The following is a 16,139-nucleotide window of genomic DNA, read 5'->3' on the forward strand; positions in this document are numbered from 1 at the left end:
TCTCCATGTACCTTCAGCAAGCTCTGGAGGCTCTTGACTTGCTTCTGGGCCTCGGCGGCCAGGCGGTTGGCATGACTGAGCTGGATCTCCATCTCGTTGAGGTCGCCCTCCATCTTCTTCTTCACCCGCAGGGCCTCGTTGCGGCTGCGCGTCTCCGCGTCCAGGGAGGTCTGCAGCGAGTCCACCACCCGCAGGTGGTTGCGCTTGGCCTGCTCCATCTCCTCGTCCTTCTCTGCCAGCTTGCGCTCGATCTCTGCCTTGATCTGGTTGAACTCGAGCTGGGCCCGGAGGATCTTGCCCTCCTCATGCTCCAGGGAGGCCTGGGAGGGGCCGGGGAGGAGGTGGGGTCAATGGTAGATAGTTGGGGGTGGAAGGCAGGAGCTCGGGTCTGTCCCTGAATCATGGCTACAAAGTGAGCTTAAGAGGGAGGTAAGTGTTTCAGTCAAAGCAGAGGCAAGAAGAAGAAATGAGAATTTAAAAGCAAAATAAAACCAAGCCTCCAAAAAGGTGATTCAGGCCCTCACAGGGGAGAGCCAGCTATGAAGACAAAGAGGAAAATGAAGAAAAGGTGTTGCCAAGGAAACAGAGCAAACAGGCACAGAGTGTAAAACACAGAGAGGCAGGCAGAGGTGGGCAGGGGAGGTGAGCAGAAACAGGCATACTTGTCTAAGATGCAGTGGTAAAATGTTTGTGTGTATGAAGGGAGTCATGTGACCTGTCATTCGTGCATTCCACAACGCTCGTGGAGTGCCTACTATGTGCCTACTAGGCACTGGGGATGGGACAGTGAACACAACCGATAAAGGTGGGATAAAAACAGAAACTGCACGCCTAGAGCTGTGCGTCCCTCCACCCTTCCACCCCTCCCACACACACCTCGGCCTCCTCCAGGGCCGACTGCAGCTCTAGTTTCTCGGCCTCCAGCTGCTTGCGGACCTTCTCCAGCTCGTGGATGCTCTTTCCACTGGAACCCAGCTGCTCAGTCAGGTCAGAGATCTCCTCTGTGTGGGGGACATGGTGACACATTTAGGGGCTGCCGTGGTGCAGGGGGTGGGATGCACACCTCTTTTCCCAGACTCCTCTTGGAGCTCTGATGGCACCATATGGAGACGTGGCTGCTGCAGCCCCTCCCGTCCTCAGGCCCCCAACACACCCTGAAGGTTCTTGTTCTCTCGCTTGAAGGTCTCCAGATGCTCCAGGGACTCCTCATAGGCGTTCTTGAGCTTGAAGAGCTCCGTGCTGAGGGAGCGCGCCTCCTTCTGCGAGGACTCCAGCTCCGACTGCGACTCCTCGTACTTCTGCTTCCACTCGGCCAGGATCTGCCAGGCGGGCATGGCTCACAGTGCGGCCCCCAGCCTCAGCCTCACATCCTGGGGTTTCCCTGGGCCCCTCACTGAGCTCTGCCCTCCTCTTCTGCCTCCAAGGAGGATGGCTGTGGCCTCCCACTGGCACACCCCTGTCCCTGTCCTGCCTCGACCCTGGCAGCAGCGCCCAACCGGGGCCCACCTTGTCAAAGTTCCTCTGCTTCTTGTCCAGGGCCGCGGCGGCAGCGTTGGAACGTTCCACATCCACCATCAGGTCCTCGATCTCGTTCTGCAGCCGGTGCTTGGTCTTCTCCAGTGACGAGCACTTGGCGTTGACAGCCTCCACGGCCTCCTCGGCATCCTGCAGCCGCTGGGCCAGCTTCTTCCTGCCCAGGGGAGGGTGAGGGAGGGTGGGGGGGAAGAGGGAAGGTGTGGATTTGGACAAGAAGAAACACCATGAGCCTTCCAGAAGACGATCCTTGAAAACTCAGAAGTGTTGGAGAAGCCTAAGGACAGGCCCTGGGACCGAGAACCAGGTAGGCAGAGGATCTCAGTGGTGGGGTGGTGTTCCTCTGACCCTGGGCTGTGGATGTGGAAGAGACATGCACTTCTGCAGCCCCCTCTCCCCTGTCCACCACAGCGCCCTGCCCCAGGCGGGAGCACTCTGCCCTCAGACAAACCTTTTGTTCGTCTTATATTCTAATGAGAAACATAACGCGAGCAAAAAGCTTCCCTGAGAGGAGAAGGAGGTGGGGCTGGGGCAGGGGTCTCCTGTGTTGTCCAGCACTAGCTGAGCATCCCCTCAGTGTCTACTGAGGACAGGGCCAGATGCAGCCCTGCCCACAAAGGGGCCTCAGCTGGAGGCGAGCCGCCTGGGACTCACTTGGCCTCCTCGAGCTCCTCCGTCCGCTGGATGGCGTCTGTCTCATACTTGGTCCTCCACTGGGCCACCTCTGAGTTGGCCTTGGACAGGACACGTTGCAGCTCGGCCTTGGCCTCCGTCTCTTCCTCGTATTGTTCCCGAAGCAGGTCACAGTCATGCCGGGCCGACTGCAGTGCGTGGGCCAGGGCGTTTTTCGCCTGGGAGAGACAGCAGCTGGTGAGCTCAGCTTCCTCCATAAGGCCACCCCATGTCCTTGGGCCTCCCAGTGTCCACGTGCCCAGAGGACCTGGAGCAGCTGACTGAGGACTAGCAACCAAGAATGCCGATAGAGCACTGCACTATCTGCAAAGCACTCCATGCCCGCTCTACCTCGTGCTCCTCACTGCCGTGGGCATAATCCCCACCACCAGTTTACACGGGGAGGAGCAAGGTTGGGGGAGGCCCAGTGCTTTTTACTTTAAAAGTTTTTTGCTAGGGGCCAACGATGGTGTGGTGGCTGAGGCATCGGAGTCCCACATGGCTGACCACAGTTTGAGTCCCAGACTTGGTGGCTTACTTTCTCACTCCCCCAACCTCCTCTCTTTCTCTGGCGAGCACACATGTCCTATAGCAAAGCTTAAAAATAATAATAATAAAATAAAATACATAATTCAAACTTTTTTTTTGCTACAGGGAGTGTGTGTGCACGTGCACATGCATGTGCAAGAGAGAGTACTCCGCCCCCATTGGGACCTGGTCACACCACAGTCCTTTTCCTTCAATTCTCCATCCCTTGGGGATCCTGGGCTCATGATCTCATGCCCTGTGTGAAGCCAACAGGGCCCAGACTGAGATCCCAGTTGGTCATGTGGGATCTGGCTTCTTCTTCATGCCTAACCAGAAGGGGTTGGCCCAAGCCTTGGTGTTTTAACAGCTCATGTTCTCTCCCCTTTATCACGAGCCCAGCGCAGTGCCAAGGCAGGCTCCAGTGTAGTTTCTTTCCCCGATGTTCAGATTGGTCAGCTGATTCCAGGACTCATTTAGGTAGTCCCTCATCCATACCACAGCCAGCCAAGGCAGTGACATGCCCCCTTGGTTTATCTCCTCCTCACCCCCTGCCTCTCATTCAGGGCAGGCTCCAGAGAGACAGGGGGCCACGACTCGGGGAATAGATTTTGGGGCGTGTGGTAGGGCTTGGAATTCTTGTGGATGAATGGCTAGACAGCAAGCCTCATTCCTGGGAAAGGAAGTGATGTAGATGCAAAAGCCAGTCAGTGTGCTCCTAGCTCAGGTCATGTGGCCCAGGGTCAGGCCTCACCTTGACCTCTTCTTCCAGCTGTCTCTTGAGGTCCTCCAGCTGCTGGGTGTAGGTGAGCTTCCCTCGGGTCAGCTGGGAGATCAGCGCCTCCTTCTCATCCAGCTGCCGGGACAGCTCACCTGGGAAGGCAAGAAGGCACACTCAACTCCTGCAGGTCAGCCACTCCTCCTCACCACCAACCTCCGTCCTGACCCTCAGGCCTGTTCTCTGTGCATGTATGGGTAAACAAGGCTGGGGGTGGCTCAGGAGGTCAGGGAGACGTGGGGGCCCCAGGTCTAGGCTCACCATTCTCAGTTTGCAGCTTGGCTCGCTGGCTGGTGAGGTCATTGACAGAACGCTGAGTCTCCTCGGCCTTGCTCCGGTGCTCATTCATCTGGTCTTCCAGGGTCCGGCACATCTTCTCCAGGTTAGCCTGAAAGAGGACAGAGAGTTACACAGTGGATGAAAAGAGCCTACGGGGTGGAATTAAAGAAGAAAGAAAGAGGGAAGGCATGGAAATGGGAAAATGAGCCACGGAGGAAGAGAGAAGCATGGATAGAACTAGAGATGGCTGGAGGGAGTTGGAGGAGAGGAGAGGCTGAGCAGGGCCCACCTTGGCCTTGATGATCTGCTCCATGTTGGAGGTGACGTCGTCCAGTTCCAGCTTGAACTCACTCTTCTCCTTCTCCAGCTTCTGCTTCACCCGCTGCAGGTTGTCGATCTGCTCGCCCAGCTCGGCCACGCTGTCTGCGTGCTTCTTGCGCAGGGCTGCGGCCGTGGCCTCGTGCTGCAGTGTGGCCTCCTCCAGGTCCCGCCGCATCTTCTGGAACTCGGCCTCGCGCTTCTTGTTCATCTCGATCTGCACGGACGTGGCCCCGCCGGCTTCCTCCAGCCGCCCGCTGGTCTCCTAAATATCTCTCTAAAAAATAAAATTGCTATAGGACACACACACACACGCACCAGAGAGACACAAAGTGAGAAAGCAAGACACCAGGCCTGGGACTTGAACCATGGTTGGCATGTAGGAGTCCAGCACCCTAACCATCACACAACTTGCCTGCCCCAGGCCTCTGCTGTCTTAGATTTACCCAATCTCAGCTATGTCTGCTAGCAACACAAATAATAGACTAAGCCACCACCCCCTTAAGAATAAGGACAGTGACATCAGATGACTTGCTAGGAAGAACCTAGTGGAGAGTCTTTCCATCATTACGAAGGCTGCCACTCCACTTCTGGTGCTGAGGTGAATTGTCCAGAGGCTACCATCCAGCCTGCCCACTACTCCCCAGCTGGGCCTCACCTTCCCCTCTTCTTCTAGCTGCCTTTTGAGGTCCTCCATTTGCTGGGTATAGGAGAGTTTTCCTCGTGTCAGCTGGGAGATCAGCGCCTCCTTTTCTTCCAGTTGCCGGGCCAACTCTCCTGGTGGCAGAATGAGGGGTTCTTGCGGATGGGGCAACCAGTGCTTTACTCTGGGGCGGGGGCAGGGTTGGTTAGAGGCCACCCACCATTCTCAGTCTGCAGTTTGGCTCGCTGGGTAGTGAAGTCATTGAGGGAGCGTTGAGCCTCTTCCAGCTTTATGCGATACTCATTGGCCTGGTCCTCCAAAGTCCGAGACACTTTCTCCAGGTTGGCCTTCAGGTAGCAAGGGACACAGGAAAGGTAAGTGTGGGAGGGGCTGAGGATGACAGGGAGGAGGGGCTGTGTTGGCCAGAAAAAAAGAGAGCCACGGTTGGGATCACGAGGGCAGGAGGATGACATGAGCTGTGTGGGAGGCACGCCTTGAAGAGAGAACATAATTAAAGGGAGGAAGGTTAGAAGATAGACCTGGGTGAGGACTGGAGATGGGGCTGTGCAGAGGACGAGAAGACCACACGATGATGAAGGGAGTGGGAATGACAAGAGAAACAGCAGGTAGAGAAGGTGGAGGACGGTGCAGCTGTGCAGGGAGAAGAGGACAAGGAGAGGCTGAGCAGGGCCCACCTTGGCCTTGATGATCTGCTCCATGTTGGAGGTGACGTCGTCCAGTTCCAGCTTGAACTCACTCTTCTCCTTCTCCAGCTTCTGCTTCACCCGCTGCAGGTTGTCGATCTGCTCGCCCAGCTCGGCCACGCTGTCTGCGTGCTTCTTGCGCAGGGCTGCGGCCGTGGCCTCGTGCTGCAGTGTGGCCTCCTCCAGGTCCCGCCGCATCTTCTGGAACTCGGCCTCGCGCTTCTTGTTCATCTCGATCTGCACGGACGTGGCCCCGCCGGCTTCCTCCAGCCGCTCGCTGATCTCCTCCAGCTCTCGGGACAGGTCTGAGCGCAGCTTCTCCACTTTGGCCCTGGCGGTCCGCTCGGCCTCCAGCTCCTCCTCCAGCTCCTCGATGCGTGCCTGGGCCGGGACAGGGAGGGCTAGAACCCACCATCTGGACCCCTTCATTGGAGCCCCCACCCCAAGGTCTCTAAAATACTCCTGGCTTGTCTGGGACAGCAAAAACAGCTTAGTTCCGACAGTGTAGAGGTGGAAATAGATTTGCGTAAGATGGTTGAACCACCTGCTAGCCTTCATTTAGGCTAGAACATTATGTATTCTCTTTATTGGGAGGAGAGTGGATGGGACTTGCTCTTAAAGAGAGACACGAAATACTTGTGGGACTATTTTAAGCAATTTAGTAAAGAAATAAATAAATGTTTAAAAAGAGAAAATTATATCTGACCAGACAGCTAACAGCCTAACACAATATCTGCTCTAGAGGCAAAAGCTAAAGTCACTGACTGTCAAAGGGACCTTAAAAGCCACCAGGTAACAGGAGAGGCAAGGACACCCAGACATCCGAGAGGGCTCCCCATGGTCAACTGGCTAAAGCAGAACTGAGACAGAGCCAGGATTTCTGTCCTTGAAATCCTGTGAGCTTTACAAGGTCTCTTCTTATGTCATCCTTGGATCACCCAGCCCCTCCTGAGGGAGCTCCATGGGGATAGTTTTCCCTTCATGGACACAACAAGTTCCTGTAATGCTTGGGACAGGTTACCCTGGAGAAGAGGTTTGGGGAAGTGAGGAACGCCCCCATGGACTCCAGCGCCCACCTTGGGTATCCCAGACCTTACCTGAAGCTCTTTGAGTTTCTTCTGCAGCTGGCTGCCCAGGGCCTGCTCATCCTCAATCCTTGCATTGAGAGCATTCAGCTCGAAGTCCTTCCTATGGGGAAGGAAGGAGGGTGAGGAGTAGGAGGATGGTGGGGGCCCCAGGAGAGTTCACCAGTGGTTGGAAATGGTAATAAAACAAATAGCAGAATTTCATGAGAAAAACAGCTTCCACAGTGATGTGGGATTCCTGAAGGTGCCACTCCTGCTATAAGACTGAGGCTCAAGAATGCAATGGGAGGAACCCTGTAGGTGGAGTGATGGGACCTGGGCTCTGTGAGACTGGCCCTCTTTGGTCCTTGTATTCTCATCTATGAAGCGAGGAGTTTGAACTAAATAATTTCAAATCATTTTAGCTTTTTTTAAAAAAAAGAATTTTTCTATTTAATTGTATTCATTGTCATGATTTTATTTTATTTTTTAAAAGTTGACCAAAGAGAGGGACCAGCAGGTAGCGTAATGGCTATGTTGCTGGACTCCCACGTAGTTGATCGTGGTTCATGTCCTGGGCCCGGTGGCTTAAAACTCATGCCGGGCACGTGTGCGTGTGTGCCCAAGATCCTGAGAAGAGAATGGAGGAGAAGGGATTGCGGCATGGCCATCCCCCCTGGGGGGGGTGATTTCTTGCTTTCTGTCTTTCTATCTCTCTCTGTCTGGTGAGCGCACGCACCCTACAGCAAAAACCTCTCAAAAAAAAAAAAAAAAGTTGACCAAAGAGAGACAGAGAAAGAGGGAAAGTGAGAAAGAAAGTTGCTATGTCTGGGATTCAAACCACTGTCAGCCCCGTGGGAGTCCAGCTGCTCTAACCACCACCCCACCTGCTGACCCCTCATTTTAGCTTTGATGGTCCTTGATTTTGTCACTGTTAACTTGGGCAACTAAGTTAAACTTACTGAGTCTTAGTTTTCTCTTTGCTAAAGTGGGACTAAAGATACCATCTTTGAAGTACAGTTGAGGAACAAATGGAATCATGTATTTCTTCATTCATTTAACAAATTTTGTGCCCAGAGAAGTGTGAAAACCTCATGCAAACACAAGCTCCATGAAGATGTAGTTCATCATGATCCTTGGAACCTTTCCAAGTCCTGATCCCGAAGCACCATAAGATTCTCAGATATCAACATGGGTTCTGCAACCCCACTGAGCCTAGAAAGTGGGTCTACACATTTTAGAGGGTCTTGCAATAGGATTGGAACCGCAAATTAATCAGAACAAAGAAATGACCCTAAATCCACCACCTCTTGAGTTTGAGAGCAGGCCTGTTTCTTAACTGCCCTCTGGGCTCTCCGTGAAAAATTCAAGAGGGATTTTGCTGAGAAGCTTTTGTGTAGAGCCTGCCTCCATGTCAAGCAACTGGTCTCTATGGAGAGTTGTGCACAAAGGGAAGAGCTGTTACTTTCATCCCTTTAGAGTGCCCAACAGCAAGAAAGGGCCAGAGGGATCCCAGTTAAACTTTTGCTAGGGAGAACCACTGGGCTCCGATTTGTGCATCGGGTGAGGAAAAGTCTCTTCCCGGAGGCCTTGCCCACAGTGTGAGCGTCCACTAACGGAAGCTGCATGAGGTCGTTGCCTCCAAGGCTGTGTGTCTTGGGTCACTATCCCAGGGCAGGCAGAACAGGCTGCTGGGAGGGGCTGGGGGAGGGGAGGGAAGGCGACAGGAAGGATGTGGTACTTTTTCAGCCGCTCATCCAGCTGCTGCTTGTCATTCTCCAGGTCCATGATGCTCTCCTGGGTCAGCTTCAGGTCCCCCTCCAGCTTCCGCTTCGCTCGCTCCAGGTCCATGCGCACCTTCTTCTCTTGCTCCAGGGATCCCTCCAGCTGATGGAGAGAAGGACCAGCCATGCCCAGTGTGGCCAAGCATCCTAACTCGGTGATTTTGTCATTCAGTTACTCCAGGGTTGGGGCACGCTAAGAGGGTGTCCAGGACTTGGGAAACTTTCCCCAGAGTGGGCCAAATGTCCCAGGGGATTAGGAGGGGGCCTAGTGTGTAGGGAAAATAAATGTTTGATGAATACACAGATGATCGTGGGGTAAGACCCTGAATCTACATGCCTTTATTCAGCATCCTATTAACATCAGGTAACTGCAGACAGAAAAGGGAGTAAATCCAAATCCCTGTCTAAAGGGAGCTTGAGTCTTTAGGCTGAGACACATACTGGAAGAACTCTAAGTGGTTTAGTAGAGGTAAGTACCTCCAAGGAACAATGATTATTTGTGACCGGCTCCTGCATAAAATATCAGAAGTTTAAAGATCCTCCTTGCGAAACCTCACAAAATCTCCAAAGAAATATTGGGTCATTGAAAAAATCATGATGTATTATTCTATGCAAAAATGTGTCAGGACTTTTCTGACAACTCAATATATCATGTTTTTATGAGCTAATTCTCTAAATCATGTGGTAGAAAGCAGAAATGCATGAGCTTGGACCTAAACTATATAAGAAGGCCCATCTCTATTACTGATCATATCATTGAGATTAGATATATAATTTAGAATTGCACACCCTCCCCCCTTTTCTATTTCCTAGCTCCCTCCTAGGAAGGTAGCAGGAAAGCAAACACCTTCCAACCCCATCCCCATGCCCCAGCACCCCACCTCCCAAACCAGATGGAAAGGCTCCGCAACTTACATCATCCACTTGCTGCTCTAGTTTGACCTTAGCTTTGGTCAAGGTGTTGACTTTGTCCTCCTCAGCCTGAAGGTCATCCAGGGCCTGCTGGTGGGCCTCTTGGAGAGCTTTCTTCTCCTTGGTCAGTTTGGCAATGATCTCATCCAGCCCAGCCATCTCCTCTGTCAGGTTCTTGACCTGCCAACCAAAAACCCCACTCCCTTTAGCATCAAAGGTCACCAGCCTGGAGACATCTATACAAGGACCATACTGCTCTTAGGATTCCTAGTGGGCTTGCCTAGGTCAAGCTTAGTGTGATCTGGGAATTTTGATGAGACTTGAGCTGGAGCTGCCTCACCTTGTTTTCTGTTGCATGCTTCTCCTTTTCCACCTTAGCCAGTGTCAGCTCCAGGTCATCAATGTCCCTTTTGAGCTCAGAGCACTCATCTTCCAGCTTGCGTTTCTTGGCAGTGAGCTCAGCGTTCATCTCCTCCTCATCCTCCAGCCTCTCATTCATCTCCTTCACCTTGGCCTCCAGCTGGATCTTGTTCTTGATCAGCTGGTCGCAGCGCTCCTCGGCATCAGCCAGGTTGTCTTGTTCCTGAGGGCAAAGCACAGGGGGGAGGCTGTTCAGTGGGCAGAGTCCTCGTTCTTGCAGGTTGAGGAGAGAGAGGTGTATCCCTCAAATAGAAGAGGAGCCCAATTGAAAAGAGTTTCAGAAGGATGAGGAGGAGAAGAATTTGGAGGCAGTGAGAACCAGGAAGAGGAACAGAGAGGAAGAGAACCAGAAGTTTTTATTTGGCTCAATTCCTCTGGTTTCCTCCATTGAAAAGAGGGAACTTCTGGTACCAGTGGGTGGCGTAATGATTATGTCACTGGACTCCCATGTAGTTGACCACAGTTTGAGTCCCGGACCCGGCAGTTTAAAACGCACACAGGGCGTGTGTGTGAACATGCCCAAAATCCCAAGAGAAGGATGGAGGTGGATTGCGGCCTGGCCATCCCTCCTGGGGGAGATTTCTCACTTTCTGCTGCTCTGTCTCTCTGGTGAGCACATGTGCCCTGTGGCAAAAATCTCTTCAAAGAAAGAGGGAACTGCATTTGCTGATGCCAAGCACTTTATACATTTACAACCTAATGAGATGCACAGCTTTATTTCTTGTCTAGAGATGAGGAAATTGAGGTTCAAAGATGATATATGGTTTGTCCAGGGTCACTACATTATTAAGTGGGCTGTGGATCGAGGGTGAACCCACGTGCCTTTTAAAAAAGCCTATGCCTTGAAACATTAGTTCTTTTTACTTTTCCCTTATCCTCTTCCTGAGGAAGCTCTTTTGAGACCTTTGGAAGTGTGACTCCCACAATCCCGTGCCTGTAAGAGGACAAGAGGGAGAGCGGTTGGGTGGGGAGGTGCAGAGCAGTGGGAGGTGTCGGCAGAGCTAACAATGGCCTGAGAGCCTCACCGCTTGCACTTGGAGCTGCAGGTCATTCTTCTCCTGCAGCAGGGACACCATCTTCTCCTCCAGCTCCTTGCGGCGAGCCTCAGACTTCTCCAGCGCCTCTTTGATGCGCCCAAACTCCTCCTTCATGGTGGCCATCTCCTTCTCTGTCTCTGCGCTCTTCAGCAGTGGCTTGATCTTGAAGTAGAGCTTCATCCAAGGCCAATTCTTGACCCCCATGAAGGCCCGGATGTTCCACTGGATAATCAGCAGGGAGTCTCTGCAGGGGCCCATCGAGAGAGGGTGTGAGAAAGCCCGTCTGCCTCATCCTGATCTGAGATCCTGACTTCAAGGTAGGCCCCTTTCCTTCATTTAGCGCACCCTCCCTGAGACCCTGTCCACCCTGGGCGCAGCCTGTGTCCCCATAAGTCCCTTCTGCCAATCTCTTTGTTTGAAGACTCGGTGAGCTCTTTTTCCTGACCCTACCCCTGAACCAGTCTGGGCCTCGGTGAGGCTGAGAACCTCCTTGTGAGATCTCTCACCTCCGTTCCAGCAGCTTCTTGAATTCCATTCTGGAGAGCACACCCCGGGACTGGGCCTGGATGCGCGTGATGATGCGGCTCAGCCTCTCGTCTCGCATCTCCTCCAGCAGCCCCAGCAGCCCTGCCTTGAAGAACACCTGCAGAGAAGGTATGTGATAGGCCTGACCAGGAAGGGCTAGGAGGGAGAGGAGTGGTGAGGGTTATCTTAGGATGGCCACAACCTAGGAAAGACGTGGAGGGAGGAGGTCAATGCCAGCTGGAGGAAGTGATGCTGGGAGGCTCACTGGGAGAGGTAGCATGAGGTTCAGAGATCTTCCTAAGCTGATTGGCAATAGTAGGAATCAGAAGTGAGGAGTCAAAGGATGAGAAATGTATTCCTTTTTTTTTTTTTTTTGAGAGGTTTTTGCTATAAGGCACGTGCGCTCGTCAGAAAGACAGAGAAAGAGAGAGAGAGACCTAGAAGGGATGGCCACACTGCAATCCTTTTTCCTTCATTCTCCTCTTGGGATCTTAGGCATGCACACACAAGTGCCTGGCATGAGTTTAAGCCACTGAGTTCGGGACTTGAACCACGGTTGATTACATGAGAGTCCAGTGACATAGCCATTACTCCAACTGCTGGTCCTGAAATGTCTTCCTTTAATTAATTTGTCTCCTCCTTTTCCTCACCTTGGTGTGGCCGAACTTGTACTGGTTGTGGTCAATGTCCAGGGAGCCCAGCAGCTTCTCTGCCCCCTTCCTGCTGTCAATGAACTGCCCCTCAGGGATGGCCGCTGGGTTCAGGATGCGATACCTGGGGAGGGAAAAGACCGCAGTCACCCCGTCCTGCACGGATCTGCTCTGCCCACAGAATCCTAGCCCACCTGCAGACTCCCCTCCCACCAAGCCACCCAGGCTGCCCTTTCCCTGAGCATGGGGCACCCCGTGTGCACCTCTGCCGGAAGTCCCCGTAGAGGATGCGGTTGGGGAAGCCCTTCCTGCAGATGCGGATGCCCTCCAGCACGCCGTTGCAGCGCAGCTGGTGCATGACCAGGGGGTTGTCCATCACCCCTGTGGTGGGAGGGGAAGGGAAGGAGTGGATGAGAAGAGCATTGGGTTCTGATCCTTGCTCTGCCGCTTAGTAGCCTGTCACATTAGCAAGTCAACTAATACTAATCCATCATTTGTTTCGTATTTTTTTGTATCCATACTTTCAAGAATAACCAAGGGCTTTCACATTCTTATTTTATATAGTTTATATTTATTATTATAGGCAGTATCCAGGAGAGATATATCTATAATCTGGATGAGTAAACTAAGCCCTGAAGGGTTAGAGGACTTGCCCAAGGTCACTAAGCTGATCAAGAACAAAGCTAGGTCTTGAACCCAGGAATCTTTATCAATTAGAAATGCATAAACAGTTAACACATATCTCATTGGGGGTTGTAAGTCGTGGAGGAGGTAATGTTCCCCCAGTGCCTTACACAGCAATGTAGGTTGCATACTCCCACTGTAAGGTAGCACCGGGAGGAGGTAGTATGGGGGACTTCCCTGGGACAGGAGGAGAATATGATTTGGTAACCACCTCTGTGGTAGATTAGAAAGTGCCCTAGGACACTGAGCCCCTGGGGCAGTGAGTGCCTAGTAGGTGGGGGCTCACCTGGAGACTTTGTCTCATTGGGGATGATGCAGCGCACAAAGTGGGGGTGAGTGGAGCGCAAGTTGGTCATCAGCTTGTTCAGATTTTCCTGTGGCCAAGAAAGCAAAAGAGAAAGTGAAAGAAAGTATAGGAGAGTCCGCCTTTCACCACACCCCTGCCAGCACTTAGTCACTTTTTGTTTTTTTAATCTTTGCCGTTCTGACTGGGGTTAGGTGCTATCTCATTGTGGCTTTGATCTGTAACTCCTTTATGATGAGGGATGCTGAGTATTTCTTTATATACTTTTTGGCTATTCATATCTCTTCCTTAGAGAGATTTTGGTTCAGCTCATTTTCCTATCTTTTAACTGAGTTGACCTTTTTATTTTTTTTCCTTATAGTTAGCCACTTGAGTTCCCTGTGTATTCTGGTTATCAGTCCCTTATCTGAGGAATAGTTTACAAAAATATTCTCCCATTCTGAGGGTTGTCAAGTCACATAAATTACTGTGTCTTTTACTGTGCAGAAATTTATTAATCTGATGTAATCCCACTTATCTATTTTTAGGATTATTGCCTGTGCTTTGGAGGTCTTATTTAAAAAGTCTTTGCCTACCCAAATGTCTCCCAGAGAGTCCCCAGTGTTTCCCACCAGTGGTTGTATAGTTTGAGATCTTAGGTTTAGATCTTTGATTCACTTTGAGTTGATTTTTGTTAATGGTGAGAGATAGGGATCCAGGTTCATCTTTCTGCAGGTGGATATCCAGATTTTCCAGCACCATTTGCTAAAGGGTTTTTCCTTTCCCACTGGATTGAGTGGTACAGTTTGTCAAAAATCATTGGCTGTATTTTGGGGGGTTTATTTTACTTTACAAACTAAGTGGTGTATAGTGATTTATATAGTATAGTATACAAAATAAGATAAAATTTTCTTTCTTTTTTAAAAATAATTACTTTATTTAACTTTATTTATTTATTTTAATTTGACCAGAGAGAGACAGAGTGAGAGGAGAGAGAGAGAGAAAGTGAGAAAGCAAGCCACCATGTCCAGGACTTGAACCCTGGTTGGCCATGTGGGAGTCCAGCATCCTTAATCACCATGTCACCTGCTGGTCCCAAATTAAGATAAAATTTAGAAAAAAGAAAGTGAAAGAAAGAGAAGTAGGAAATGGACAGGAGAGGAAGCAAGGGAAAAGAGAACGCCAGGAGCTACAAAGGATGAAGAAATGTCAGGGGAAGTCACAGGTGAGGAGGGAGAGAATGGAAAGCAGGAGGGAAAAGGAAAGAGAGGTGAGATAGGAAGTAAGAGAAGAGGACAGGAGGTAGGCTGGAGCTGGGGCTACACACTCACCCTGTGCAGAGCTGACACCGTCTGGAAGGATGAACCTTTCTTGGCCTTGCCTTTGCCCTTATCGACAGCTGTGGGAAGGGAAGCCAACAACGGGAGCATCAGTGAATGTGTGGGGAGGTGAGGGCGTGTGGTGAGAAATCACAGCCATGCTTTACACTGCATTTAGCTTGAGATGAGGGTATTCAATGTGGCTGCTTCAGCTTATCCACCCAATTCCATCCCACTACAAGCCTTAGTGCCCAAACACATGGACTTGGTAGAGCGTAGTTACTGAGCGTGGTAGAAACCCTGCCCCTATTCCCCTGGGGCCCCATCTCTACTTACGTGCGTCAGCCCCAGCATAGTTGGCAAACAGATTGCTGAGCAGCTTGAGGGAGGACTTCTGGTATAAGCCCACCACTGTCTCATTCAGTGGGTCTTTGTTCTTCTGCAGCCAGCCCAGGATGTTGTAGTCCACGGTGCCGGCGTAGTGCACCAGGGAGAAGTGGGCTTCCTGCTTCCCCTTGACATTGCGTGGCTTCTGGAAGTTGCTGGACTTGCCCAGGTGGTTGTCGTACAGCTTGGCCTTAAAGGTCATGTCAGTGGCCTTGGGGAACATGCACTCCTCCTCCAGGATGGACATGATGCCCATGGGCTGAAAGTGGAGGAGAGAAAATCACTGGGTGCACTTCACAACGGTAGAGATGAATCCTGCTCTGCAGTCATTTTGCTCATGGAGTTGCCCTTTTGGGTACTAAGGAATTAGGGAACAGGTGCTACTGGCTGGCACCTATTTAAGCCTTCTCAAGGTGCAGGGTTTTGTTTGTTGACACAGGAATCTTTGTGAAACTCTGTGAATATGGCTGCTATTGGTTCTTTACACACCTTTCCATCTCCCAGATCCCTGAGGTGTTGGTGTTGAAAATAGGTGTATTCTTATGCTTCTTTGTACCACTCCCATACTTGCTGCTCCTTGGATGCTAAACCAGGCCCAATATACATGCTGGTGTGGGAGGCCATCCAGGTTCCCATCTTCCATGCGTCTACTCCCCAAGACTCTAGGGACTCAGCTGTCCCAGGTTCCACTATATCTTGAGAACTCAGGACAACAGAGAGCTCTGAGAACAAGGGCTCAGGATTCTTCAGCCTTGCTTCTGTTAACCAGACCACACTTCTCACAGGGAAGGGGGACTGCTATTTTGTCTGGGGTGTTCACATGGGGTGAGGATGGAGAGTTTGGGTGGTGGGGCTGAGGCAGCACCTTCTCGATGAGGTCGATGCAAGCCTGCAGGTCCATGCCGAAGTCGATGAACTCCCACTCGATGCCCTCCTTCTTGTACTCCTCCTGCTCCAGCACGAACATGTGGTGGTTGAAGAACTGCTGCAGCTTCTCGTTGGTGAAGTTGATGCAGAGCTGCTCGAAGCTGTTGAACTGCGGTGGGAGTGAGGGGTGGAGGCAGGTCAGGGAGGTGAGTGGCCATCAGGGTCAGCCCAGGGCTGTGACTGGTCCCCTCCCATGTCAGGGCAGTAGAACGAGAGCTTCCCCTGAAGACAGGGATGGCCTCTGTCCACACACAATCCCTGCTGCCTTCCCGTGCCTGGCCCATAGCTAACAAATGACCGTTGAGTGTGTGAATGAGTGAGTGGTCGGTTTTCCTCCCCACGCCCAGGGCTCCCCCGACTCACGTCGAAGATCTCGAAGCCAGCGATGTCGAGGACTCCTATGAAGTACTGGCGTGGCTGCTTGGTCTCCAGGGTGGCGTTGATGCGTGTCACCATCCAGTTGAACATCTTCTCGTACACTGACTTGGCCAGTGCCCCGATGGAGTAATACACCTGCTGCACACTCTGGCCCTTGGTGACGTACTCGTTGCCCACTTTCACCCGCGGGTGGCACAGTCCCTTGAGCAGGTCAGCTGAGTTCAGCCCCATGAGGTAGGCGGACTTGTCAGCATCTGGTTGAGAAGAGAAGGGGTGGGTGAACACTTCCTTTTTTTCCTCTTCCTTTCTCTTTCTTT

At 51.8% G+C, this 16,139-nt stretch overlaps 1 protein-coding gene across 1 annotated transcript in view; it reads right to left on the bottom strand.

Annotated features, from left to right (window-relative positions):
• Nucleotides 1-16,139, bottom strand: part of LOC102485681 (myosin-7) — a 28,770-nt gene that overhangs the window by 3,083 nt on the left and 9,548 nt on the right. Inside the window, exons 13-33 of the mRNA XM_027770327.1 lie at nt 15,808-16,076; nt 15,383-15,553; nt 14,467-14,776; nt 14,143-14,210; nt 12,815-12,902; nt 12,108-12,225; nt 11,845-11,968; nt 11,176-11,312; nt 10,658-10,913; nt 9,553-9,795; nt 9,216-9,392; nt 8,258-8,403; nt 6,550-6,640; nt 5,444-5,833; nt 3,770-3,896; nt 3,485-3,603; nt 2,188-2,384; nt 1,507-1,690; nt 1,154-1,319; nt 877-1,001; nt 12-320 (exon numbers count right to left, since the gene is read on the bottom strand). Coding sequence (XP_027626128.1) covers nt 12-320; nt 877-1,001; nt 1,154-1,319; nt 1,507-1,690; nt 2,188-2,384; nt 3,485-3,603; nt 3,770-3,896; nt 5,444-5,833; nt 6,550-6,640; nt 8,258-8,403; nt 9,216-9,392; nt 9,553-9,795; nt 10,658-10,913; nt 11,176-11,312; nt 11,845-11,968; nt 12,108-12,225; nt 12,815-12,902; nt 14,143-14,210; nt 14,467-14,776; nt 15,383-15,553; nt 15,808-16,076 — 3,815 coding nt within the window. The remainder of the gene's footprint in view (nt 1-11; nt 321-876; nt 1,002-1,153; nt 1,320-1,506; nt 1,691-2,187; nt 2,385-3,484; nt 3,604-3,769; nt 3,897-5,443; nt 5,834-6,549; nt 6,641-8,257; nt 8,404-9,215; nt 9,393-9,552; nt 9,796-10,657; nt 10,914-11,175; nt 11,313-11,844; nt 11,969-12,107; nt 12,226-12,814; nt 12,903-14,142; nt 14,211-14,466; nt 14,777-15,382; nt 15,554-15,807; nt 16,077-16,139) is intronic.

The sequence above is a fragment of the Tupaia chinensis genome, unplaced genomic scaffold, assembly GCF_000334495.1.
Source record: "Tupaia chinensis unplaced genomic scaffold, TupChi_1.0 Scaffold000126_2, whole genome shotgun sequence".
Lineage (NCBI taxonomy): Eukaryota > Metazoa > Chordata > Mammalia > Scandentia > Tupaiidae > Tupaia > Tupaia belangeri.